Source organism: Hypanus sabinus, chromosome 28, assembly GCF_030144855.1.
Source record: "Hypanus sabinus isolate sHypSab1 chromosome 28, sHypSab1.hap1, whole genome shotgun sequence".
Classification (NCBI taxonomy): domain Eukaryota; kingdom Metazoa; phylum Chordata; class Chondrichthyes; order Myliobatiformes; family Dasyatidae; genus Hypanus; species Hypanus sabinus.
Window position 1 is genome coordinate 37,027,846 of NC_082733.1, and position 26,527 is coordinate 37,054,372.

At 43.8% G+C, this 26,527-nt stretch overlaps 1 protein-coding gene across 2 annotated transcripts in view; it reads right to left on the minus strand.

The window, feature by feature from the left end:
* Nucleotides 1-26,527, minus strand: part of LOC132382587 (kelch-like protein 25) — a 60,308-nt gene that overhangs the window by 10,680 nt on the left and 23,101 nt on the right. The window contains exons 2-3 of one of the 2 annotated variants that reach the window (XR_009508412.1): nt 12,953-14,794; nt 9,068-9,115 (exon numbers count right to left, since the gene is read on the minus strand). Coding sequence is in view for 1 of the 2 variants with exons in the window: in XM_059952942.1 (XP_059808925.1) it covers nt 12,967-14,760 (1,794 nt within the window). In the remaining variant the exon portion in view is untranslated. The remainder of the gene's footprint in view (nt 1-9,067; nt 9,116-12,952; nt 14,795-26,527) is intronic. The other variant, XM_059952942.1, reaches the window with a different exon arrangement.

Sequence of the window (26,527 nt, forward strand, 5' to 3'; positions counted from 1 at the left end):
TGGGATTAAAAAGCAGCCCAACCAACATCTGACAGTCTGGTGCTATATTTTGTGGGAGGTGAGGGGAGGGCAGGCAAAGTTCACATTAAATTTATTATTAAAGTGCACGTACTTTGGGGCGGCACAATAGCGTAGTGGTTAGTACAATGCTTTACAGCATCAGTGACCCGGGTTCAAGTCTGTAAGGAGTTTGTATGTTCTCCTCTTGGGTTTCTTCTGGATGCTCTGGTTTCCTCCCACTGTGCAAAGGTCTACTGATGGGTAGTTTAATTGGTAAATTGTCCCACAACGGTAAATTGTCCTATCGTTAGGGTAGGGTTAGATCGTGTGTTGGTGGATAGCGCAGCTCAAAAGGCCGGAAGGGCCTATTCCATGCTGTATCTCTATAAAATAAAATAAGTCACCATATACCACCCTGAGATTCATTTTCTTGTGAGCGTTCACAGTAAATACAAAGAAACAAAATAGATTCAATGAAACACCACACACAACAAGATGGGCAAACAAACAATGTGCAAAAGACAACAAACAATCAAATACAAAAAGAAAAAAATCTAAATAATAATTTAAAATAAATATCGAGAACTTGAGATGACAAGTCCTTGAAAATGAGTTCATAGGCTTTGGGAGGAGATCAATGTTGGGGTGAGTGAAGTTATCCCATCTGGTTCAAGAGCCTGCTAATTGAGAGGTCATCTATCAAGTAAGGCATGAAATGAGACTCCCTCCTCTTGTTGCAAAGATAATGAGCTGCTGACTATAGGATCCCGATCCTCTCCACCTTATTTCATATGTTTACAGGTTCAGAACCACAGATGCTTTGTCCTTCCATCTGGTATTAATTTCAGAAACTCCTTCCCCATTTATTGTGTTTTTGTTTCTCTTCCTCCTTTTGTAAAAGACTAAACATTTTTGATATTTTGAACAAAAGAGGCTGCTAGATAAATGTAAATGCAAGAGATTCTGTAAGACACTGTAAACCTTGACCAACATGCACAAAATTTTGAAGGAACTCAGCAAGCCAGGCAGCATTTATGGAGGGAAATAAACAGTCAATGTTTCGGGCCCAGGCCTTTCACTGGGACTAGAAAGAAAGTGCGGAGAAGCAAGAATAGGAAGATGTAAAGGACTGAAGGAGGATGATTTGAAATAGGAGAGCACAGTGGACCATGGAATAAAGGGAAAGACGAAGGGAACCAGGGTGGTAATGGGCAGGTGTGAGGGGAACCAGAATTGTGAGCGGACAAAGAGAAGGGGTGAAAAGGGGCGTAATTACCATAAGTTATGAGAAATTGATGTTCACACAATCAGGTTGAAAGCTACACAGTCAGAATATGTGGTGTGACTTCTCCAACCTGAATTCGGCCTCATTGTGGCAGTAAAGGCAGCCATAGACAGTCGTCCTCCACCTATTACTTCATCTCCCCTTCCCCACTACCACCTTATTCTGGCTTCTGTGCCCCTTCCTTTCCAGTGTTTATGAAAGGACTCAAGCCTGAAATGTCAACCTTATTCCTCTGGCTTGCTGGATTCCTCCAGCATGACTGTGTTGCTAGGTGAATGTAAATTGTTTTGAAAAATCATAGTCCATTCCTGACTTACTAACCATTTATTTAACTAAACCACAAACAGATTAGTCATTCTTATTTATGGAATCACATCAGATTTGTGAACAGTCCATTCCTGAGCTCTCACTAGTTCGCTTCTGCACTATCTTGTTTTAACTGTAACTTACAGTAATATTATGTTTTGCACTGTGCTGTTGCCTCAAAACAAATTTCACAACATAACCCCAATTCTGATTTCTACCAACAGTGTCTGCAGAATTTGCCTACATGAAAAGTCACTTGTAAACCAACTCAGCAAGAGAGACTTTGGAAAGTTTCTGAGTTATGAGACATTTTAAAGAGTTTTTAAAAATTCTAATCTGAAACAAAGAAGGACAGATTATTTTGCCTCTCATTTCTTATGATAGACAGGGTAATGTCCTTCTAGTTTCAGCAGACAAGAAGCGCTGTTACATCAACTTTCTAAATATAAACTCTGCATGTACAAATCATTTATAGTTTATACTCAAGGGTTTGGCTTTTGCATTGAGTAAAGAAAATAATTTAGAGATAGTACAGTTTCTTCTAGATTTTCTGATGCAGTCTGCTTCTTACACACTTATTGGCCACTTTATTAGGTACACCTGTACACCTGCTTGTTAATGCAAATATCTAATCAGCCAATCATGTGGCAGCAACTCAATGTATAATAGCACGCAGGCATGAAGGTTCAGCTGTTGTTCAGACCAAACATCAGAATGGGGAAGAAGAGTGATTTAAGTGATTTTAACTGTGAACTGATTGTTGGTGTCAGATGGGGTGGTTTGAGTATCACAGAAACTGCTGATCTCCTGGGATTTTCATGCACAACAGTCTCTAGAGTTTACAGAGAATGGTGTGAGAAACATTAAAAAGAAACATTCACCAAGCGACAGTTCTGTGGGTGAAAATGCCTTTTTAATGAGAGAGGTCAGAGGAGAATGGCCAGACTGGTTCAAGCTGACAGGAAGGTGACAGTAACTCAAATAACTATGTGTTACAACAGTGGTGTGCAGGAAAGCATCTCTGAATGCACAACACATCTAACATTGAAGTGGATGAGCTACAGCAGAAGACCATGAACATTCACCCAGTGGTCACTTTATCAGGTGAAGGAGATGCTGAATAAAGTGACCACTGGTGTATATCAGTTATCCCAAGCAATTCCCTCTTACAATGCTGATTAATGCAAACAGTTTGGTGTGTATTTGATGTCAAAAATCATAATTAATTACCCTCTGGACTGCTTAATACCAGAATGAATTGCTTGCCTACAGAGCGTCTCCACGTTTCCTTCAATATTTTAAGTTGTGACCACTGCTGGCTATTGCACAATTATTATTAACAAATCCAGCACTGTCCTCTAACAACATCTGCACAGTAGGAACTAGACAGTGATTAGAAACCATGACTAATTGCAAGGAAGTTTATTTTTACCACTATAATTGAGAGGAGCTGACTCAGAGCGGAGCACAATCCATATACGAGAGCTGATCCCCACAAAAGGGAGCCTCCAATACCAACTGAGCCACTAGGGTGCGAGATGAGCTAATGAACCTGCCCTGCCCCCAACTCAAATTTCAATGGCCCATGGGATTTTTGCATGAGCCTGAGCAAGTGTAGCCATGTGGAGCTCCTCAGTTTAATGTGACCTGTCTGACAATACCTGTCAGGCTCGCATTATTCCCCTATCACAATGCATACAATCAACCCCTCTGTGATGGGAACCTAGTTGACTGGAGAACTGAGAAGGAAACGACTCATTGAGCCTTCTAATGTCTGTAAGTCATGCTCGAGTCCAATCGGAGAAGCAACAGGAAAATTTAACTGGGGTGATGTATTATTGGAAGTCTACAGGCAGCAGGTCATTTTCTAAAGGGAATATAATTCACTCATTTTTTCATTTTAAACCCTTTGTCCAGGTTGGACAAATGCTTTATTTATTTAGAGCAGAAATTTCCAATATTTTTATCCCATGGATCCTTATATTAATTGAGGGGTCTGTGGACACCCGGTTGGGAACCCCTAATTTAGAGAAACATCACGGAACAGGCCCACCCAGCCCAATGAGCTGCACCACTGAACAGCCCACTTATTCAACCCTAGTCAAGTCACAAAATAATTTACAATGACCAATTAACCCGCTAACCAGCATGTCTTTGAACTGTGGGAGGAAACCAGAGGAAAGCCAGATGCTATTTAAGAAGGGTGGGAGGCAGCAGAATGGAAACTTCAGACCTGTTAGCCTGACATTGCGGTTGGGAAGTTGTTGGAATCGATTGGTAGGGATGAGATTTTGGAGTACCTGGAGGCACATGACAAGTCAGGCCAAAGCCAGCATGGTTTCCTAACAGGAAAATCCTGCCTGACAAACCTATTGTAATTCTTTGAGGAAATTACAAGCAGGGTAGTCAAAGGGGATGCAGTAGACGTGGTGTACTTGGATTTTCAGAAGGCCTTTGACAAGGTGCCACACATGAGGCTGCTTAGCAAGATAAGAGCCCATGGAATTACAGCGAAGTTGGAAGTGTGGGTGGAGCATTGGCTGGCCAGCAGAAAGCAGAGAGTGGGAATAAAGGGATCCTATTCTGGCTGGCTGCCGATTACCAGTGGAGTTCCACTGGAATCAGCGTTGGGACCACTGCTTTTTATGATGTACGTCAATGATTTGGACTGTGGTATTAATGGATTTGTGGCTAAATCTGTCAATGATACAAAGGTAGGTGGAGGAGCGGGTGGTGTTGAGGAAACAGAGAGCCTGCAGAGAGACTTAGATAGTTTAGGGGAAGGGGAAAAGAAGTGGCAAATGAAATACAACATTGGAAAGTGTATAGTCATGCACTTTGGTGGAAGAAATAAAGGGGCAGACTTATTTAGATTGGGAGAGAATTCAAACTGCAGAGATGCAAAGGGACTTGGGAATCCTTGTGTAAGATACCCTGAAGTTTAACCTCCAGGTTGAGTCAATGATGAAGAAGGCAAATGCAATGTTGGCATTCATTTCTAGAGGTATAGAATATAAGAGCAGGGATGCGATGATGAGGCTCTATAAGGCACTTGTAAGACCACGCTTTTAGTATTGTGTGCAGTTTTGGGCTCCTTATTTTAGAAAGGCTATACTGACATTGGAGAGGGTTCAGATTCATGAGAAATAGCCCAGGAATGAAAGGGTTACCATATGAGGAACGTCTGGTAGCTCTTGGGGTGTATTCCCTGGAGTTCAGGAGAATGGGGGGGGGGGGGGGAATCTCATAGAAACATTCCGAATGTTAAAAGTCCTGAACAGATATGGCAAAGTTATTTTCCATCTTAGGGGAGTCTAGAACAAGGGGGCACGACTTCAAGATTGAAGGATGTCCATTTAGAACAGAGATGTGGAGAAATTAGTCAGAGGATAGTAAATCTGTAGTATTTGTTGCCACAAGTGGCTGTGGGGGGGGGGTCAAGTGATTGGGTGTACAGGTATTTAAGGCAGAGGTAGATAGGTTCTTGATTAGCCAGGGCATCAAGGGGTATGGGGAAAAGGCAGGGGAGTGAAGATGACTGGAAGAATTGGATCTGCTGTACATTTCTGTCCATAAGACCATAAGGTATAGGAGCCGGAGTAGACCATTTGGCCTCTCGAGTCTGCTCCACCATTCAATCATGGACTGATCCAATTCTTCCAAGCTCAGCGTCTAGTGTTGCAATCCCCTTGCTTCTCTGTCGAGCAGGAATGTGACAATGACAAGACACTGCAGAATCTTCGTCAGTGCTAACCTTGGGAGATCTTGCATACATGGTGAAAACAGACGAATCATCCCCAGTATTTCAAGCAAGTAAAACATCGAAGGACAAGTCTAATCTCATTTTCACCGGTCTTGCCACATTGTTCTGAAGCCAAGTTAAAGATTCCCACATCTATCCTCTTTCTGTATGATCAATCATGTCCCACATTCAAAAGGACAGAGAGAGTATTGCTGAAACTTCATCAAGTCAGCGAGCTGCTGGTCTCCTAATCACATTGTTGCAGGAACTAGTGAGAGAGAGCCTGTCTGAGATACCGAAGTACTGGGCTGAGTTTTGGATGGACTTTAGATCATGGTATCTTTGGGGGCTTTGCTATTGTTTGCATAGTGGGGAGAGGGGTGGTGGTGATCCTTTTGCTGTAACAAGAGGAGGGAGGGGAAAGGGGAGGGTCTATGCTTTTGCTGCTGCTTGAGCGAGGAAGGGGGAGGGGTGCTTTGGGGTTCTAATATTTTTCTGCCATTCATTCTTTGGAATGTTTCCTCTGTTTCGTGCATTTCTGCAAAGAGTAAGAATTTCAGGTTGTATACTGTATGCACTCTCTGATATTAAATTGAGACTTTGAACCACTGAAGTCAAATCTGCAGTAGTTCAACAACATCAATCTGTAGGACTATCATCTCAGGTGGCTTCCAATAAGCACGAGTCTCAGCACCTCAAGACCAAAGTTCAAAGTACATTTATTATCAAAGTACGTACACTATATACAACCTTGAGATTTGTGTCCTTACAGGCAGCCACAAAACAAGGAAACCCAATAGAACCCATTTTTAAAAAGACCCTTAAATGATGAGAAGCAGAGGAAATGGATGTCGTGGAACAGCTTGACACCAAGTCCATAAGAAAGTGTATCTCAGTTGCAGCCCAGTCTGCCAATTTCAGATTGGCCCCATCTGCCTCTGCATCCACAAGACATCCACCACTATAAAAGCGTGCAAATGAATGTCAATGTCATTCAAAACAGATCAAAATCCAGATCCGATCATCAGACTGTGCCAAAGTTACTGAGCGCATCTCTTAACACTCCGGTAGGTTACAATGACCCTGGGTTGAACGCAAGTTGGGAGTTGAAACAGTGGCCACTGCACCAATTTGTGAAGGTCATTTAGAACCTCCTTTCCACAAACACAGGCTGGTGAATGGTGGGTAATGAACATCAATTATCACAGTGCAAACTCATCCAGATAATGAGGTGGTACTGGCAGGCATATCTTCACAAGAAGAGGAAGAGGAAATGAAATGTTTACAAAAACAGAAAAAAACAATTTGTGCACAATATCAAAATGAAAAACAGAATCAGGTTTAACATCACTGGCATATGTCGTGAAATTTGTTGTCTTTGCAGCAGTAGCAGAATGTAATACATAATAGAAAAGTGTGATTTTCAGTAAGTATATATATTAAATAGTTAAAGAAGTGCAAAAGTAAAAATACAATAAGTAGTGGAGTATTGTTCGTGGGTTCAAGGTCCATTCAGAAATCGGCTGGCAGAGGGGAAAAAAGCTGAATTGTTGAGTGTTTACCTTCAGGCTTCATTACTTCCTTCCCAATGGAAGCAATGAGAACAAGGCATGTCCTGGGTGGTGGGGTCCTTAATGATGGATGCTGCCTTCCGGAGGCACGGCTCCTTGAAAATGCCTTGAACACTAAGGAGGCTAGTGCCCAAGATGGAGCTGAATGAGTTTACAACTTCCTGCTGCTTATTTTGATTCTGTGCAGTAGCCCACCCCCATACAAGACAGTGATGCAGCCAGCCAGAATACTCTCCACGGCACATCTGTAGAAATTGGTGATTTCCTGAAACTCCTAATGAAATATAGCCACTGTTGTGCCTTCTTTGTAGCTGCATCAATATGTTGGGCCCAGGATAGATTCTCAGAGATGTTAAATTTAAGGATATTATAATGCTGCCATCTGTCACACAATCTCTTTGACCTCCTACCGTCAGGCAGAAGGTACCAGAGTACAAGAACAAGGACTGTGAAGCTCGGTAACAGCTTCTTCCCCCAGGCTGAACACCCGGCTGCCACCCAGTACACAATATTTAAGACAGCGCCAGTAGCAGTATACTGTTGTAAATTTAAGTATATGTCGCATGTGTAATAGTTGTACATCAATGTTTTTAAATTATTTGTTAATATTATTGTGTTAATATTATTTTATGTGCTTATGTGATCTATGTACTGTGTTTTGCATCTTGGTCCCAGAGAAACGTTTTGTTTAGATGCAAACAAACATATAGTTAAACTTGAACCTGAAAAAGACAGGATTTCAAAATATTTATCTCTCTATAAAAGATTATCTAAGGCATATATAATTTCTTTAAAAAATAGCTGTTCCAGTTTGGGTGCCTTTGAATTTTGTGATTTTAGCCAATATCCAGTACAAGGTCACCCAATTAGTTGTGCTATAATCATCTGTTCATTCCCTAATTTCTAAAGTATTTTTATTTAACTATTGCAGAGCATAATCAGTCTCTGACATTTTGACATCTTTGTGCTTCCCTCCCCACCCCCCCCCCCCCCCCACCAACAGTTATGAATTTCTTGCTAGGTAATATTTCCACAGGATTTAATGTCTTTCAGTGGGTCACACAAATGTTCACGCTTCACAAGCTACATAACAATGCAACCCACCTCTTCACTGTGAAGAGAATTACAGCAGAACATGACCCTGAATCAAATTCAATTATCATTCCAGAAACGAGGCACAAGATCAAGGCTAATGCTGATGGAGTGATGCACAATTAAAGGTGGCTGAAATGTGGAACCAAGGCCACATCTGCTATTTCAGACTGACATTAAAGATCTCATTTTAAAAAGGGCAAATAGTTATCCCAAGGGTTCTGGTTAGTATTTACCCTTTAGCACACATTACTGAAAGCAGATCAAATCACTGCACAGGGGAGCTGGTTGTGCAGAATTCAGCTACCATAGTTTGCTTACCACAGCAGTAGCAGTATTTCAAAAGTGTTCCTTTGGCTGCAAGGCAAAAGTCGCACAACTTTCTGGGGTGGTACGGTAGTGTAGTGGTTGGCAAAATGCTTTACAGTACCAGTACCCAGGTTCAACTCCCACCACTGCCTGTAAGAAGCTCGTAAGTTCTCCCCGTGATCACGTGCATTTCCTCCCTCAATCCAAAGACGTACCAGTTGGTAGGTTAGTTGGTCATGATAAATTGTCCTGGGGTTAAATCAGGGAATTGCTGGGAGGCACAGCTTGAAGGGCCAGAAAGGCCTATTCAGCACCCTATCTCAGCCAATCAATAAATACCTAAATAGATAGATAGATCAATCAATCTTTTTGCTCCTATGCATTATACACAGTTCAGTCAAAAGTCAGCTCGAATATCTTCAACTCTAGGTTACCTTCAGCAAGAAAATGTTATGATAAATACAGTGCCCGAATGCAGACCTGGTTGAGAGTAATCAGTTAAAAGATTAGAGAATCAATCACAGAACTCCACATCTCCTTGGCTAATTGCCATACCTTCAACCACTCACTCTGGGAACTGGAAGAAGATCAAAAGAAACAGGCAGTTGTCAACCTTGGTTGGCAGGGGGTGGGGGGAGGGGGGAAGGAGGGGAATCTGCTGAAACTCAAATTTATTGGCAAGTTTTGTGCTGTGTAAATCATTAATCAGATCTTATCAGAAAATGATATATTTACTATTTAAATGTTGGACTGGACACTCACATGATAGCTTTACCCATTCAAAGCAGCTGTTGAGGTGTTGAGTGGACCCTGGGGAAAAAAAGATTCCAGACCTTGGCTGAGAACATGGTTCATTAAAAAAAACTTTTAGACTAGAAACAAAATAGACCAAAACAACAGTAGCTTACAGGGTCAAACCAGTAACTTCCGAAAGGATCAGTGGATGAAGTTCTTCAGTGTGTGTTGAAGAACGACCCTGCCCTCAGACAAGCTGCCAATAGTTGAAGCATGATCTACACATGAGAACTGTTAACATAACTGTTCTATTTGTAGATGTCCTGCAGTGTTAAACTTTCACAGACTTTGATACGTTGCTCAAGTCTGTGACTTGGCAAAGTTAAACACATGCAATATATATGCTTTTAGTTTAAGAAAGGTGTACAGACCTGGGGTGGACAAAAGTCTTTGTCCAAAAAGCGTAAACTGACTACGCTGTCGGTCTAACTTAGAACAATGTGCTGTTGTTTTGAAGATGAATTATTGTTCCTCAAACATGTATTGTTGAAATAGTGCACAAGACCAGAGACAGACGGATCACAGAAGGACAGTGGGTTTGAGAATTTAAGTAGCCAGAGTTAGTTCTTTTGTTCTACTCATCCCTCCCTACTTTCTTGGCAACTGAAAACTAACTTGATTTCCTTCTTTCCTCAGTTCTGAACAAGGACCTCAGACTTGAGACGTTAACTTCTGTTTTTTGCTCCATACTTGTCCTGCTGAGTGTTACCAATGTTATTACGCACAATTTTTCCCATCATAAAACAGCAATACCCTTGTCTTCTCAGCATCTACAATGTTTTGATGTTTACTTATTGAAAGAAAAGCTAGCGTGAGAGAGACAGCGAGTCTGTGGGAGGTCGAACTGTTGGAATAAACTGGTTTTTGATGGACAGATCATATTCTCCTTGAGGGCCTGGTGGGTGGTGGTGGAGGGTCCTGATGCATTCTGTTAGAACGAGTGGGGGGAGGGGGTGGGAAAGGCCTGATACTTTGCTGCTGCTTGTGGGTGGGAGGGCGAGGGGGGTTCTGGGGTTCTAACATTTTTTGGGGTTTTCTTCTGTTTTGTGGATGCCTGCAAAGAGTAAGAATTTCAGGTTGAAGATTGTACCATTGAATCATTCATTTTGTGTTTTCTTTGGAAAGAGGATTCCGATGGTAGACTTATTTCAGGAATAAGGTCATTGCACGTCTAGGTGGAGTATTCAGAAAATCCTCATTTCACAGCAAGGAGATTTAAAACTAGGGGATGGAAATTCAGTGATTGGTATGATAATTAGAAGGAAAATAAGGAAGTACTTTTATCCAGTCAGAGCAAAGCAGAAATCACACAATTTTAAAAAAATAATTAAAATAATTGACTGTAATTGTAAAGAGGGTTTCTTCTTTTTTCTTTGTTACTGTGTATGTAATCAAAATGGCTTCTTTGTTTTGTTAAAAGTAGGAATGCTTCTTTGTTGCGAGAGAGCGCTGGAAGCTTGTTTGGGTTAAAATTTACTGATAACGAGAATTGTATTCCTTTGTAAACCAATTGGGATTAATGTTGTTCTTTCTTCTGAGTCTGTAAGCTATTGTTGGCGGGCTTTTGGGGAGATCGGCGCAAGGGGTTGAGAGAGAGAGGACGCGATGCTGTAAGCTGGGCGAGGAACGGACCCCAAGCGGGGGTCCAAGGCCAGGAGGTACTCCGAGGAGAGGAGGTGAAGCTAGATGTGATTGGTTGACCACTTCGGATGGTCCTAAGCTGCGAGTCGAGGAGTTCGGAGGGGATCGAATGGTGGCCAGAAAACTTCAGTAATTGAGCTCCAACGGTTGTGCATGAAGTGGTTTGGACTTTGATAAGTTTGGCGCCTTTTCTTTATTTTTTTCTTCATATATACTGTATCGTTATTAATCACTTAGTTATAGTAACCTTTATAAATTGTACTCATTTAATCGCATATGGTGTACTGTCTGTTTTTGGGCGAGGCGGGGACATCACACACCATCCACACCAGCTGATTACCCAGTTTGGCGGGGCCGAAGGCTGCTCCCCCTAGACGAGAATGAGCTGAGTGAGCCTGAGGCGACCCAGGGGGTTACATAACCAAAAGGGGTACAGATCTCAGATTAAATGAAGACATGAGAGATGCACATGCTGGAATCTGGAGCAATAGAAACTACTGCTGGAGGGACTCAATAGGTTGAGCAGCATTTGTTGAGAGGAATTGTATGTCAATGCTTCAGACTGGGACCTGATAACAGGTCTCATATTAAAACGCATAATTTGATTGGGGGTAGTTCAATTTGAGAGGACACATTCCCACCGCTGTCTGTAAAGAGTCTCAACATTCTCCTCATGCCAACATGGCTCCGGTCTCTTCCCACAGTCCAAAAACATACTGGTTGGTTGGTTAATTGGTCATTGTAAATTGGACTAGAGTCAAATCAGGGGTTGCTGGGCAGCATGGCTTAAAGGGCTTTTAATGTGCTGTGTATCAATAAACTAAAACATAATTTTATGGAAAGAAAACAATCTCCAATTTCACGTTGCTGTCTGGTTTCCATTGCTATCCACTGGGTGTCAAGGCTGTGTTCATCTGCAGTAATACACTGGCTGCCCCCTCTGCCTCTCCTTTATGCAGTTCACAATCTGCTGGAGAGACTTGGCAGGTCAAGTGACATGCCTGGGAGACGGCCTGGGGGGAATCAAATCGAGATATTGTCAACTGTTTCTGTCAAAGCCCTGCAAGAGGACTGAGGGTGAAGAGGAAGGATACCTGACTAAATACAGGTCTTGGTAAGAACAATCAGCACAAACCACAGAGGAGGGGTGAGGAGAGAGGCCATCACACAGGCCCCATCGAGAGGAAGAAAACTTCTTCAAAGTCAGCATGCCACCAGATTGTTTGCTACTCTATATCTGCATCTGGGTCGCTTAGAATCAAAGTCATAGAATAGTACAGCACAGAAACAGGCCCTTCAGCCCATCTAGTCCATGCCGAACCATCTAAACGGCCCTCTCCCATTGACCTGCACCTGGAAAATAGCCCTCCATACCCCTACCATCTATGTTCCATTCCAAACTGCTCTTAAACATAGAAGTTATCTCGCATGCACCACTTGTGGCTGGCAGCTCAATCCATCCTCTCACACCCCTCTGAGTGAAGGAGTTCCCCTCATGTTCCCCTTAAACTTTTCACCTTTCACCTTTAACCCATGACCTCAGTGGAAAAAGCCTGCTTGCATTTGCCCTATCTATATCCTTCATAATTTTGTATGCAACTATCAAATCTCTTCTCAATCTTCTACGTTCTAAGGAATAAAATCTTAACTTGTTCAATACTCCCTTATAACTCAGGTCCTCCAGATCCAGCAACATCCTTGTAAAATTTCTCTGTTAACCTTAATTTACATCCTTCCTGTAGGTAGGTGACCAAAACTGCACACAATACTCCAAATTAGGCCTCACCCATGTCTGATACAGCTTCAACATAACATCCCAAATCCTGTACTCCGTATTTTGATTTATGAAGGCATACATGCCAAAAGCTTTCTTTGCAGCCCCCTTGGTTCTCCAGTTTTTATTCCATTACAAAGTATCTTCAAACCATGCCAAATAGGAAGAGGTTTTCATCCTCTCTTCAACAAGAAACCTATGAGATCCTCTGTCATCACTGACCATCTGGTTCCCACTACTCTTGAGCCAATTCCCTCTGTCATAGCCATGTATTATTCTTACAAGGCAGCTTCTCCCCTCTCAGTCCTGAAGAAGAGTTTGGACCCAAAACGTTCCTTTCCAACTACCACAGATGCTGCTTGAAGCACTGAGATCCTCCAGCACATCTGCTGCTCCAGATCCCCAGTATCTGCAATCTCCCCGCAGGAAGACCTCACCTCTGCCTCTCCTGCTAGTCGGCGTCCAGCAGGTCGCAGTGCTTCCAGGTGCTGACGAAGGCGGTGGGGATCAGCGAGTAGGGCACCGTGGTGATGCTGCTCCAGGTGTCCGAGGCCGGGTCGTAGCAGTCGAGGCTCTTGCAGCGCTGCGTGCCGAAGTAGCCGCCCACCACGTACAGCTTGTTGCCCGAGGCCACGGCGTGGCAGCTCATGCGCTTCGCCGTCATGTCGCCCACCCGGGTCCACTGGTTGGTGTCGCAGTCAAAGCGGTAGGCCGAGGCCGCCGTGAACTCCGTGTCGCCGCCCATGATGAAGATCTGGCTGCCGAGCACGGCAGCAGCCGTGTATCGCCAGGCCTGCGGGCATGCGGCCGCCACCACCCACTGGTCGTCGGCCGGGTCGTAGCACTGGACGGTGGGCGCCCGTTCCCGCCTCGGGCCGGCGCCGCCAATGACATACAGGCGCAGCCGCGCGCTGACCACGGCAGCGTTGCTGACGCCGTCCCGCAGCGGTGCCGCCATGGCCCAGGCATTGGCAGTCGGCTCATAGCGCTCCACCTGCTTGAGCGAGACAGACGGTGAGGCCGGGAAGACACCCACGACCGCAGTGTGACCGCCAACCGCATACAGCGAGCCCAGCAGCTCGGCCGAGCCATGGCCAAAGCGCGCCACCAGCATCGGCGCCGCCTTGCTCCACTCGCCGGCCGCCGTGTCGTAGACCCAGACATCCCGCGAGACGCCATTCTCGGAGCCGCGCCCTCCGCTGACGTAGACTTTGCACCCTACCGCGCAGGCGCTGAACTCCTTGCGCGGGCTGGGCAGCTCAGCCCGCGGCACGATGCGGCGGGCACGCTGGTCCAGCTGGTAGATCTTGTCGCACATGAAGGTGCGGCCGCCCAGGATCAGCAGTGTGTGCCCGGCCCGGCGCGGGCGGGCACAGGGGCTGGCCGCCGCCCGTTGGTCGTCGGGCAGCAGCCGCAGCCGTTGGCAGCGCCGGGCTTGGTCGACCAGCCGCATGCTCTGCTCGTTGCCCTCCACCAGCTGGTCACGGGCCACCACCCGCTCAAGGTAGCTAGGCGGCAGCAGCGCGAGCCGGACGTGGCGCAGGAGCCGGGGCAAGGCAGGGTGCCGGGCCTCGGCATCGTGCTGCACCCACCTCATGAGGGCCCGGTGCACCACCCGCTCGTCGTCCACCTCCAACTCATCGCAGGCCAGCAGCTCGGCTAGCTTGGCCTCAGGCAGGCCACAAAAGTCCTCGCTGTCAGCTGCCTCGGCGCAGGCCTCAAAGTGGGACAAGCACATGCGCCAGGCCTGCTGGTAGAGGCCCCGGCACTGGTGCGCATCCGACAACAGCAGCAGCCGTAGGCAGTTGGCGGCACGCAGGTTCTTTTCCAGGAACTCAGAGGCGGCTTCCCGTACGTCGTGGAACTGCAACATGTCACCAGTCTGCAGCAGGGACTCGGCATTCTCCTCGCTGATGGCCAGCCGCGATGAGTAGGCGTAGTCGAGCAGCAGCTCCAGCACCTCAGGGTGGATGCTGTCACGGAAGTCCACCTCGCCGGCCGTGCTCTCCCGCAGGCCGCTGCTGAACATGGCCTCGAAGTAGCGGCTGCAGGCCGCCAGCACAGCCCGGTGGCAGAGGAAGGAGCTGCTGCCCGCCCGCAGGGTTACGTCGGTGAAGAGGTGCTGCCTGCGCAGGCTATCCAGCTGGCTGAGGACGCTGTCCGGGTGTGAGGCTTTGTGGAACAGTAGCGTGTTCGTCGGACCCTGGTTGCGGGATTTGCGATTCTCATGCTCGCTCACCGACATCTTCGGTCCTCGCACATTGGCTCTCAGGATCACACTGCAAAACGAAAAACACAGATTAAGAGTCCATTAGCTCTGACAGAAACTAGAGTGCAGTATGCCTGGGAAAGAGCCCAGAATGCAAGACACACTCACTTATTTATCTTATTAAATAATCATCTAGGAATGCCATTAACAGCTTAATCAATATTAGGAAAGGGTACCAGGGTAAATTAATCCTAGGAGTTTGTATCAGAGTTTGGCAACATTTATACATGGCCCTTGGATACGAATCAAAAGTTTAATCTCTTTTTTGAACCTGCAGCTTAATACTTCAATCAAGTTGTCTTGGAATAAAAGTTTATATCCAAGTCACACCCTCTTATTCTATTCAGAGAATTGTGAAACATTGATGTATGTGATTCCTCTACAAAGAGCACATAGTTAGCTTTTAGATCATAACACTTCATCCAAAAATCCCCTTCCCTCTATAAAAACATGCAGCCACCTAATCAGCAAGTTATTGAATCAGCGTCAGGTTTAATATCTCCAGCGTATGTCATGAGATTTGTTGTCATGTGGCAGCAGCATATTGCAATACATATGAATAAAAACACTCTAAGTTACAATAAGTATATATATGAAAGTTAAATAAATAGGGCAAAAAGAGAAAAAAAAATGTAGTGAGGTTGTGTTCATGGGTTCATTGCCCATTGATCGACAGAGGGGAAGAAGCTGTTCCTGAATTGTTGAGTGTGTGCCTTCAGGCTCCTGTATCTCCTCCCCGATAGTAGCAATGAGAAGAGGGCATCTCCTATATGATGGGGGCCCTCTCTGATGGATGCTGCCTTGTTGAAGCATCGCTCCTTGAAGATCTGGATGCTGGGGAGGCTAGTGCCCATGATGGAGCTGACTTGAGTTCACAACTTGCAAATTCCAGACAAGGGAGAAACTAGGAAAGAAACTGCAGGGGCCCTGTGCTTTCTTTAGCCACAGAAGGCTGGATGGTGGCTAATGTTGTGCTTTTATACGAGGAAGGCAGCAAGGACAAGTCAGACTGATGGAGTGTATGGAATGAGGAAAAGTGATACTAGAGAATGTGGTTACAACATTCGCAGACACTTAGGTACATGGGTATCATAGGATAGGTTTGACTGCGTGCCACATGCAATTAGACTACCTCAATTATGTAATTTGGTCAGCACAGATGAGTTGGGTCAAATGGCCTGGTTCCAAGATGTATAACTATGATTCTAATGCGTGGACTTGAAAGTATTGTTGATTAATCTCTGTGGTGAACTACATATACCTGTCTGGACACGCCCCCTGCTGACTGCTCCTGTGGCTCCTCCCACTGACCCCAGTATAAAGGCGATTGAGGCCTGAGCCCAGCCCTCAGTCTCCAGGATGTAGTATGGTGGTCAACTACTGCTTGTTCTTTCTTCCAGTCAATAAAAGCCGATATCTCGCCTTCACGTCTCAGAGAGAGTTATTGATGGTGCATCAATCTCCATCGCTAGGACAGTTTGCTGGAAGTTAGTCTCCTGCAGCATTTTGGGTAAGCTTACTACATTACACCTGGAGGATTTCAGTACGGTGGCTCACTGCTGCTTCTCCAGGGCAGACAGAGGTAGATGCTAACCTGTCAGTGACAGCCAGAAATCATGATAAAATCTGAGCCACTGGGTTTAAATTCTTTCTCCTAATTGGTTATCATGGAAGGATGTTAACACAAAGGTGAGAAAATCTGCAGATGCAGGATATCTGAGCAACACACACAAAATGTTGGAGGAACTCAACAGGCTAGGCAGCAACTACGGACATGAGTAAACAACTGACGTTTCGGGCTGAGACCCTTCATCAGGACCGAGGAGGTTAACACACTTGAGTATGATAATGACTTTAGTGCTGGGGACTTTGAAATACAGAGTGGTCACCCTACTGGGACTTGGCCTTTCCTTCACACCAAATAGTAACAATGCCATTGTCAAAAAAACAGACCTACTTCAAGCTTCCTTGAAGGGACTTATTCGAGATGGAGGTCTGTAATTAGTGGTGTTCTGCAGGGATTTGTGCTGGGACCTCTGCTGGCAGTGATGTATATAAATGACCTGGATGAAAATGTAGATGGGTGGGTTAGTAAATTGGCAGATGATACCAAGATTGGTGAAGTTGTGGGTAGTGTTGAAGAATGGCAAGGAATACGTCACAATAAAGGTCAGTTGCAGAAATGCCAGATGAAGTTTAATCCAGATAAATATGTGTTGCATCTTGCTAGGGCAAATGCAAAGAGACAGTACACTGGTCAGGGCAAGATCCTTAACAGTGTTGCTGAGCAGAGAGATCTTGGGATCCACATTTATAGTTCCTTGAAAGTGGCTGCACAGATTGATAAGGTGGTTAAGAAGGCTTATGGAATGCCTGTTTTATTAGTCAAGGTAATGAGTTCAAAAGTCAAGTGGTTATGTTGCAACTTTACAAAATTTTTGTTAGGCCACATCTGGAGTATTACACACAGTTCTGGTTGCTCCACTATAGGAAGGATATTGAGGCTTTGGAAAGGGTGCAGAAGAGGTTAACCAGAATGCTGCCTGATTTAGAGGGCATGTGTGATGATGAGAGGCTGGATAAACTTGGGTTGTTTTCTCCAGAGCACTAGAGGCTGAAAGGACAGCTGATGGAGGTTTATAAGATTATGAGAGGGATAGATAGAATGGACAGAAAATATCAATTTCCCAGGGTTGAAATAACTAATGGCAGAGGGCATGTATTGAAGGTGAGAGGTGGTAGCTTCAAGGGGGATGTGAGGAGTAAGTTTTTTTACTCAGAGAGTGGTAGATGCCTCAGGTGTGCTACCTGGTATGGCAGAGGCAAAAACATAAGAAGCTTTTAAGAGATGTTTGGATAGGCACACGGATATAAGGAAGAAGAAAATCTGCAGAAGCTGGAAATCCAAGCACACACTCAAAATGCTGGAGGAACTCAGCAGGCCAGACAGCTTGTATGGAAAAAAGTACAGTCAATAATTTGGGCAAGACCCTTTGACAAGATATGGACACGGTGTAGATAGGAGGGATTGGTATTTGGGTGTTTTTGATTTGCTTTTTAGCTGGTTCAGCACGATTTTGTGGGCTGAATGGCCTGTTCCTGTGCTGTACTATGTTCTATGTTACATAAATTTCATAAAACGTATACTGAATTTCCCAAAACTTGCATCTTCTCACTATCCAATGGTTTTCATTTGCACTAAACTCCCCTGCATTTCTTACCTGGTCAGTGATGTCAAAGGTGGTGACTGGTAGGAATTGAACACAAATCCACTGGATGATTTCTGTCATGTTGTTTTCACTATCCTAACAGCTTCTACACTTTGCATTCATTGACAAATGAGGAGAACTCACTTTCTTTGTTTAACAGAAAAATCTTGCTGCGAGGTGTAACCCAGCCTGGCACTAGCAAGCTAATTAAACAATATTTGAATAGATGAATATTAAATGCCATCTCAGAAACATACCTTCCAGTGCTTTGAGATTGCTTCACAATCCATCATGATAATTTTTGATATTCTACCTCCGTGCCGGTTTCGAGCTTCTTTCCATAACCCCCCCCGTTCTCTTTAATGTCCATGATTTTATTATGAACACATCATAGGAGCCTCTAAAGCACACTGGGTTAGAGAAATCCAAAGGTTCACCACCTCAGTAAAGAGAGTTCTCCTCATCTCAAATTGAAACAACTTGCCTTTTTAAAAATAAATCTCTGTGCATTTCAGTCAGGGCTAACATCTCCCCTCTGTCTAACCCTTCAAACTCCTTAAGAATTTTGTGAATTTTGCAATCTCCTCTCATTCCTTCAATCTCTGTCAAAAATACAATCACAGTCTACATACAAAAAAGGTTGGGAACCCCTGCTCTACATAATCTCCTCTTGTACAACAGTTCCTCTGCTCACACTCCCTGGAACTAGTTTAGTGCAGCTTCGCAGAACCCTTTCTATTCCTTTTTGTACAGGTAATTCCTTCCCCAGAAGAGATCCTATTAATTCAGAAATCTGATTAAGGTGACGTTAGGCTTGGGTGAGGTAGATTAGGTAAGTTACTCTCTCTCTCTGTTTGTACTTGTTCATTCCTCATCTAATAGTGCATAGAATAATGAGAGTGGCTCCAGGGGCAGTGTTTTGTTCTGTGTGTGGGATGTGAGACCACCAGTCTCCCAGATAAACACAAGCTGCAGCTCGATGACCTTCGACTCATAAGGGAGAATGAGTTGGTGATACACAGGAGCTACAGGGAGGTGGCCACCCCTAGCTTGCAGGAGACAGGTAAGTGGGTGACTGTCAGGAGAAGGAGGGGACAAGTACAGTCAGTGCAGAGTACACCTCTGGCCATTTCCCTCAATACTAAGTATATAACTTCAGATACTACTGAGGAGGATGACCTACCAGTGGGAGCCACAGTGACCTGGTCTCTGGCACTGAGTCTGGTGCTATGACTCAGAAGAGCAGACAGGTGAAGAGGACTGTAGTGTTGATAGGAGATTCCACACTCAGAGGAACAAAGACAAGGTTCTGCGGGCACCCTGATGGTATGTTGCCTCCCTGGTGCCAAGATCAGGGATGTCTCAGATCATGTCCATAGCATTCTCAAGGGTGAACGTGAGCAGCCAGAAGTCCTGGTACATGTTGGCACCAATAACGTAGATAGATTAGTTGAGGAGGTCACGAAGAGTGATTTTAGGGAGCTAGGTAGAAAGCTGAGAAACTGGACCTCCAGGATTACTGCCTTTGCCACATGCCAGTGAGGATAATAATAGGATGATTTGGCAGGTGAATGCGTGGTTGAGGAACTAGTACAGGGGTCTTTATGTATATTTAAGGCAGTGGTCAGGGCATGAAGGGATATGGGGGGGGGGAAGGCAGGAGATTGGGGCTGAGAGGGAAAATGGAATAGTCATGATAAAATGGCGGAGCAGACTCAATGGGCCAATTGATCTAATCCTGCTCCTACATCTTATGGTCTTCTTTTCTAAATCTGAATCCGTGGCCCCCGCACCAATTTCTCGGCCACATATTCATCTGCCAGGTCATCCCATTGTTACCCTCACTGTGAGGCTGCACTTAACTGGTTCCAGGGAGTGTGAGCAGAGGGACTGTTGTACAAGAGGAGATTATGTAGAGCAGGGGTTCCCAACCTTTTTTGTATGTAGACTGTGATTGTATTTTTGACAGAGATTGAAGGAATGAGAGGAGATTGCAAAATTCACAAAATTCTTAAGGAGTTTGAAGGGTGAGACAGAGGGGAGATGTTAGCCCTGACTGAAATGTGCGGAGATTTATTTTTAAAAAGGCAAGTTGTTTCAATTTGAGATGAGGAGAACTCTCTTTACTGAGGTGGTGAACCTTTGGATTTCTCTAACCCAGTGTGCTTTAGAGGCTCCTATGATGTGTTCACAATAAAATCATGGACATTAAAGAGAACCAAAGGTTATGGAAAGAAGCTCGCAACCAGCACGGAGGTAGAATATCAAAAATGATCATGATGAATTGTGAAGCAATCTCAAAGGACTGGAAGGTATGTTTCTGAGATGGCATTTAATATTCATCTATTCAAATATTGTTTAATTAGCTTGCTGGTGCCAGGCTGGGTTACACCTCGTAGCAAGATTTTTCTGCTAAACAAAGAATGTGAGTTCTCCTCATTTGTCAATGAATGCAAAGTGTAAAAGCTGTTAGGATAGTGAAAACAACATGACAGAAACCATCCAGTGGATTTGTGTTCAATTCCTACCAGTCACCACCTTTGACATCACTGACCAGGTAAGAAATGCAGGGGAGTTTAATACACATGGCACAGGCAGCAATCAGATTACTACCCTGGAAATCCTGCTTTTCAGCTTTCTATCTAACTCCCTGTATTCTCTCTTCAGGACCTCCACACTTTTCCCACCTACGTTGTTGGTAACAAAATGTAACATGACTTCTGGCTGCTCACCCACCGCCTGTAGAACGCTATGGACACGATCTGAGACATCCATGATCCTGGCACCACGGACGCAAAATACCATCCATGTGTCTTTATCACATCCACAGATCCTCCTGTCTGCTCCCCTAACTATGGGATCCCACATCGCTACAGTATTCCCCTTCTCCCCACTTCCTTCCTGAGCCACAGAGCCAATGTCAGTGCCAGAGACCCAGTCGCTGTAGCTTCCCCCGGTAGGTCATCCTCCCCAACAGTATCCAAAGTGATATACTTATTATTGAGGGGAATGGCCACAGAGGTACTTTGCACTGGCTGTCTATTCCTCTTCCCTCTCCTGACAGACACCTAAGTATCTGCCTCATGCAACTTAGGCGTGTCTTCCTCACTGTAGCTTTTATCTATCACCTCGTTATTTTCCTGTATAATCCGAAGCTCATCGAGCTGCACTCCAATTCCTTAACATAGTCTCTGAGGAGTTGAAGCTCATTGGAGGTCATCTGGAGGTCATCTGGAGGTCTCCCATAGTTCCCATATCTCACACAAAAAACATTCCACTAACTCTGGACCCACTCTCAGCGCACTAGCTACGTATATACTAATAGACAAAAAAGTGGAGGAAAAAAAACTTACTATTTCCCTACTTAGAACCTCCACCTGTGCTTGCCCAAGCCTGTTCTTGCAGAAGTCTGTTGAGCCAAAGCCTCCCACTCTAATACTGGCCCACTCAAACAATGGCCATTCCAAAAATAGCCACTCCACTTGCATCTCACTGATTTTTGTCAGTGACAACGCTTGTTCTTTTCAAATCTCTCTCACCCACATTCCAAAGATGCGCCAGTGAGTAGGTTAATTGGTCATTGTAAATTGTCCTGTGGCTAGGCTAGGGTTAAGTAGGCGGGTTGCTTGGCAGTGTAGCTCATTGGGCCAGAAGAGCCTGTTCTGCACTGTATCTCTAAATAAATAAATATACACAAGTTGTCCCCAGGTAACAAACCAGTTCTGTTTTCACAGACATCCATAAGTCAGACAATAAACAAGAATCATTTGATAAGGTAACCACATCACCACATTATTGTAATGAATGGCAATAAGAACACAGAAAACTGATATGAAGGACTTACTAACAGTGAAGAGGAAATACAAGTGCTCCCAGTTTTTGAAATTTAATGTTGTTATGGAAGCACATTCATATGTAGAGGTATCCACAAGTCAGTGTACATAAAATCCATAACTTCTTCATGAGGCCACTCATAAATGTATTTTTGTTGAGAAAAGGCGAAAGACTTCTTAAAATGGGAATGTATAGATAGGCATGTCAAGCAGCATTCATGTGCTGGGCCAAATGGCCTGTTTATATGATGTACAGATTCAGTAATGTTAGGCTAAGAATTTGACTGATGTTGATAAATTACAAGTTCATCCTTTTCTTTTGTATAGAAGGAAAAGACTTAGATAGATACTTATTGATCTCAAAAGAAATTACAATATTGCAGTAGCATTACATGTGCACAGATATACAAATATTATTAGAGAAGTAAGAAAGAGTTTAAAAAATTACCTCAAACAGTCTAACATGAGGAAGTCATCACTTGTCCGGCTATAGGTTGGCTTATTATAGAGCCTAATAGCCATGGGTAAGAATGACCTCATATAGTGCTCTTTGCAGCAGCACAAAATGCACAAAATTGGCATCTCACAGACGTAGTTCCACTAGTTTCAAAGAATATTGTATCTTTACAAGCATATTCCTGCAGTGTACTGAGCCTTAACATCCATAACATCAAGAATAACTAAGCTTCCAACAAAATAAATATCTTGTTGAAATCCAAAGATATTAAACACTTCGTAAATGCTCATTTTATCTGTCATATAATAAGGTAAGCATTATTTTGTTTAGTACTTAAAAGTATAATCACCACCCAGCAGCCTTCTACCAAGACAAGGCCAGGCAGATTTCAGGATCTAGGTTACATCAAAAATGTGCAAATGGCATTGAGCCAGAATCCAATTATTGGAAGCATGTAACGTGAAGTATTTTAAGTGCTGGAAAAACGTGCAATCTTACAAAGTTTGCAATGGCAAAGCAATCATAAAAGACCAAGAAATTCTCTATTATGAAAGATAAATATGATAGATTACAGTTGTAGTATATACTCTTCCATCCTGCAATTCTGTTTAAATGACCAGGCAATGAAGTAATGCTCTCATTCCTTCAACTACAAAGAATATTTATTGTATTTAAAGACATTACCTCACCATGGAGTTCCAAGCCGGCTGCAAAAGGAGGTTTGAGCATGGGCCTAGCAACCCCAACCCATAAAAACACTGAAACGCCAGTAGAAGCTCCGATCACCTCTTTTCTGGGAGAGGAAGGATCTTCACCTGCAGACAACTTGGAAGACTGACCAAGAACAGAGGACTCTTGCAAGATGCAGTCGGTGGCCTATGCCCCAGTAGCTGTGTTGGGCTTAACGCAAGACATCAAGAAATCCAAAATATTGAAGGAGCAGAAGGTGGGTAACTGACACAAACAGCTGTGTCACGGCTGTATAGGGCGCGATGATAACTCAAGCTGAGCCAGATGGTACTGTTCGACAAGCTGCAATACGGTGGAGAACTGCCAGCTAACTGCATCATCTCAGTGAGTTTGATCCTGACTTCCACACCTGCCCATTTCAAAGTCAGAAATGGCCTAGAGGCTAGACAGATGGATGCATATCTCATTTCCCATTCTCCTGAGCTGGGAGCTGAATGCCCTTCACATCTGCCCCCAAGCTTTGCGCCAGAGATCGCAGGTATGTGTAAGGCCATCCTATTAGGGTGACCTATCTTGAATGATTTGTACAAACTATTGATGCAGGATTTGTATGTTTTTGAGAAGTTTTAACTTACTTGAATGTTCTCCCTGTTTGTGAAATTTTAAAAAATCATCTTATATCCAGTTGATTAAATTCATTTGAGTCCTGACGAAGGGTCTTGGCTCAAAATGTCAAAGTTCAAAGTTATTATCAAAGTACGTAGATGTCACCATATACAACCCTGAGATTCATTTTCTTGAGGTCATAATCAATAATAAAATAATCACAATAGAATTAATGAAAGACTGCATACACTTGGGTTTCAACTAGTGTGCAAAAGACATCAAACTGTGAAAATACAAAAATAAATAAATAATAATAATGATAATAAATAAGTAGTAAATATTGAGAACATGAGATGAACAGTCCTTGAATGTGAGTCTATTGGCTGGAGGAACAGACCATTTATGGAGCAAGTGAAGTTTTCCGCTTTGATTTAAAATCCTTATGTTTGAGGGGCAATAATTGTTCCTGACCTGGTGGTGTGTGTTCTGAGGCTGTTGTACCTTCTTCCTGATGGCAGCAGTGAGAGGAGAGCTTGACCTGGATGGTAGAGGTCCCTGATGATTGATGCTGCTTTCCTACAACAATGCTCTGTGTAGTTGTGCTTAATAGTTGGGAGGGCTTTAACCATGAAAGACTGTGCTGTGTCCACTACTTTTTGTAGAATTTTCCATTCAAAAGCATTGGTGTTTCCATAGCAGGCTGTGATGCAGCCAGTCTATATACTCTCCACTACACATCTATATAAGTTTGTCAGAGTTTTAGATATCATGCTGAATCTTCCCAAACTTCTAAAGAAGTAAAGATGCTGTTTATTCTGTCAATTTATTAAACATCAACTCTTCATTCTTTTCCACAGATGCTGCCTGACCTGCTGAGCTCCTTCAGCATCTCCAGATTTGCAGCATCTGTAGAATCTCTTGTGTTTATAAATCAAGTTCCGCAATTTTTCATGATCTGAAACCATTTAGACAATAAACACCATTTCTATCATGAAAAATATAAACTGAAGGTACCAGAAATCTGAAGTCTTAAAATGCTGGAAATATTCAGCAGGTCAGGAGGTACCCACAGAAAGATAAACAGAGTTAATGTTTTGATCTGAGATCATCAAAACTGGGAAAGAAAGTAAACAAATTAGTTTGAAGTAGCAAAGAAAGTTGAGGAGAATTGTTAAAACAAATGGAATTTTTCTGATTATTCTTAACCATCACTGCCCACCCTTTCAATTAGATTTGGCCGCAAGAGACAAATTCTGTGACTCCTGATATTAATACTCTGAGCTGCATGGGTGCAAGGTTGCACAGTGACAGAAATGCTCCCGTGCACGTAGACATTGTTGCTGCGCAGCTGGAGTTGGACACTAATTGGAATTAGTAAAAAATTGTGAGAAGTAAGAGATTTTCTTCGTTGTCCTCTATTTCATTAGACCCTTAAATTCGTAATTAAAATCAAAGTATACAATTTTTCAGTTTTCATTCTAAATATTCATGGTATGCATATTACAAACAAAGCACTTAAAGTGCTGTGCAATTTTCAGGCCACGTAAAAATTTCCTGCCCAGGGTAATGCCTGCACAGCTGTACAAAATATGTAGATTAATACTCACTTTTTTCAATGCCAATATGAAATGCAGGAATCCTCCCTGAATTAGTCCTCCCTTCTCAGCTACAAGGCCAAGGATCACCAAAATGATTTAGAAAGATCAATTCATTTTAGCATCACTTCAGGGATTGAATAATATTGTGGCAGTAGATGCACTGAGCTCAGTAGAGTGTACACCCTTAGAAATTAAGTCCTTGAGTTAGAAATTGCTAAGCTAATGCTCAGTAGAATTTACATTTCACTGCCAAATGCTTGTCATGCACTGATGCACTAATTATTGCATAATAATAAATAATAATAATAATAATAATAATAGAACAGTACAGCACAGGAAAAGGCCCTTCAGCCCACAATGTTGTGCTGAACCTCAAAAACACCCAAACACCAACCTTCCTACCTACACAGTGTCTAAATTCCTCCATCTTCCTTACATCCAAATAGCTCTGAAAAGCCTCTACCACCACACCATGTAGTGCATTCCAGGCAACCACCACTCCTTGAGTTAAAAATTTACCCCTCACATCCCCTTTGAACCTACCCCATCTCACCTTCAATGCAAGCCCTCTGGGATTAGACACTTCAACCCTGGAAAAAAGATACTCCCTGTCTACTTTATATCTGCCTTTCATAATCTTCTAAACCTCTATCAGATCTCACCTCAGCCTCCAGCGCTCCAGAGAAAACAACCCAAGTTTGTCCATCCTCTCGTGATAGCAAGTGTCCTCTAAACCAGGTAGCATCCTGGTTTAATAAGAGGTTAATTTTTTCTAACTTGTGTTACGACTGTGCCCCAACTCTGAGGGGCAAAAGGGTACAAAGTAGCCCCCTCCTTTTTGAATAGCAAGATCGCTATTAATTCAGGTCAGGAGACCCAGGAAATGAGAGAGAGAGATGTTTGGAATGTCCTGGCCCCAGCGATACAAAGCCACGGATAACGGCCATTGTCTCTTGGAGACGGAATTGTGTATTGAGCACTGTACTTCATGGAAGCCCTCAGGGAACGATCAGAAGGGGTTGGTTGAGGGATTGCATCATCCCAACCTGATTGACATCTGAGACCCTGTGAGTCAGGATAAAAGAGGGTCTGGGGAACAACCCCTTTAGATGCACCAGGAGAAATGCTAGAAATCCCATGACAGCATTTAATAGCGACAGCCAGTGGAGGGCCCACGTGTGTCCTTTCCTGTTGCCCAGGAGTGAGGCCTTACCAGGGAAGACGGCTTAGCTAAAGAAGAGATCACCACCGATGACATTTCGAAGGATCGACATCATAAAAAGGAGAACGGGCAAGTTCTAAAAACATCGTCTCTGTCTCCAACCAAAAGCTGCAGCCTGAATGAACTAA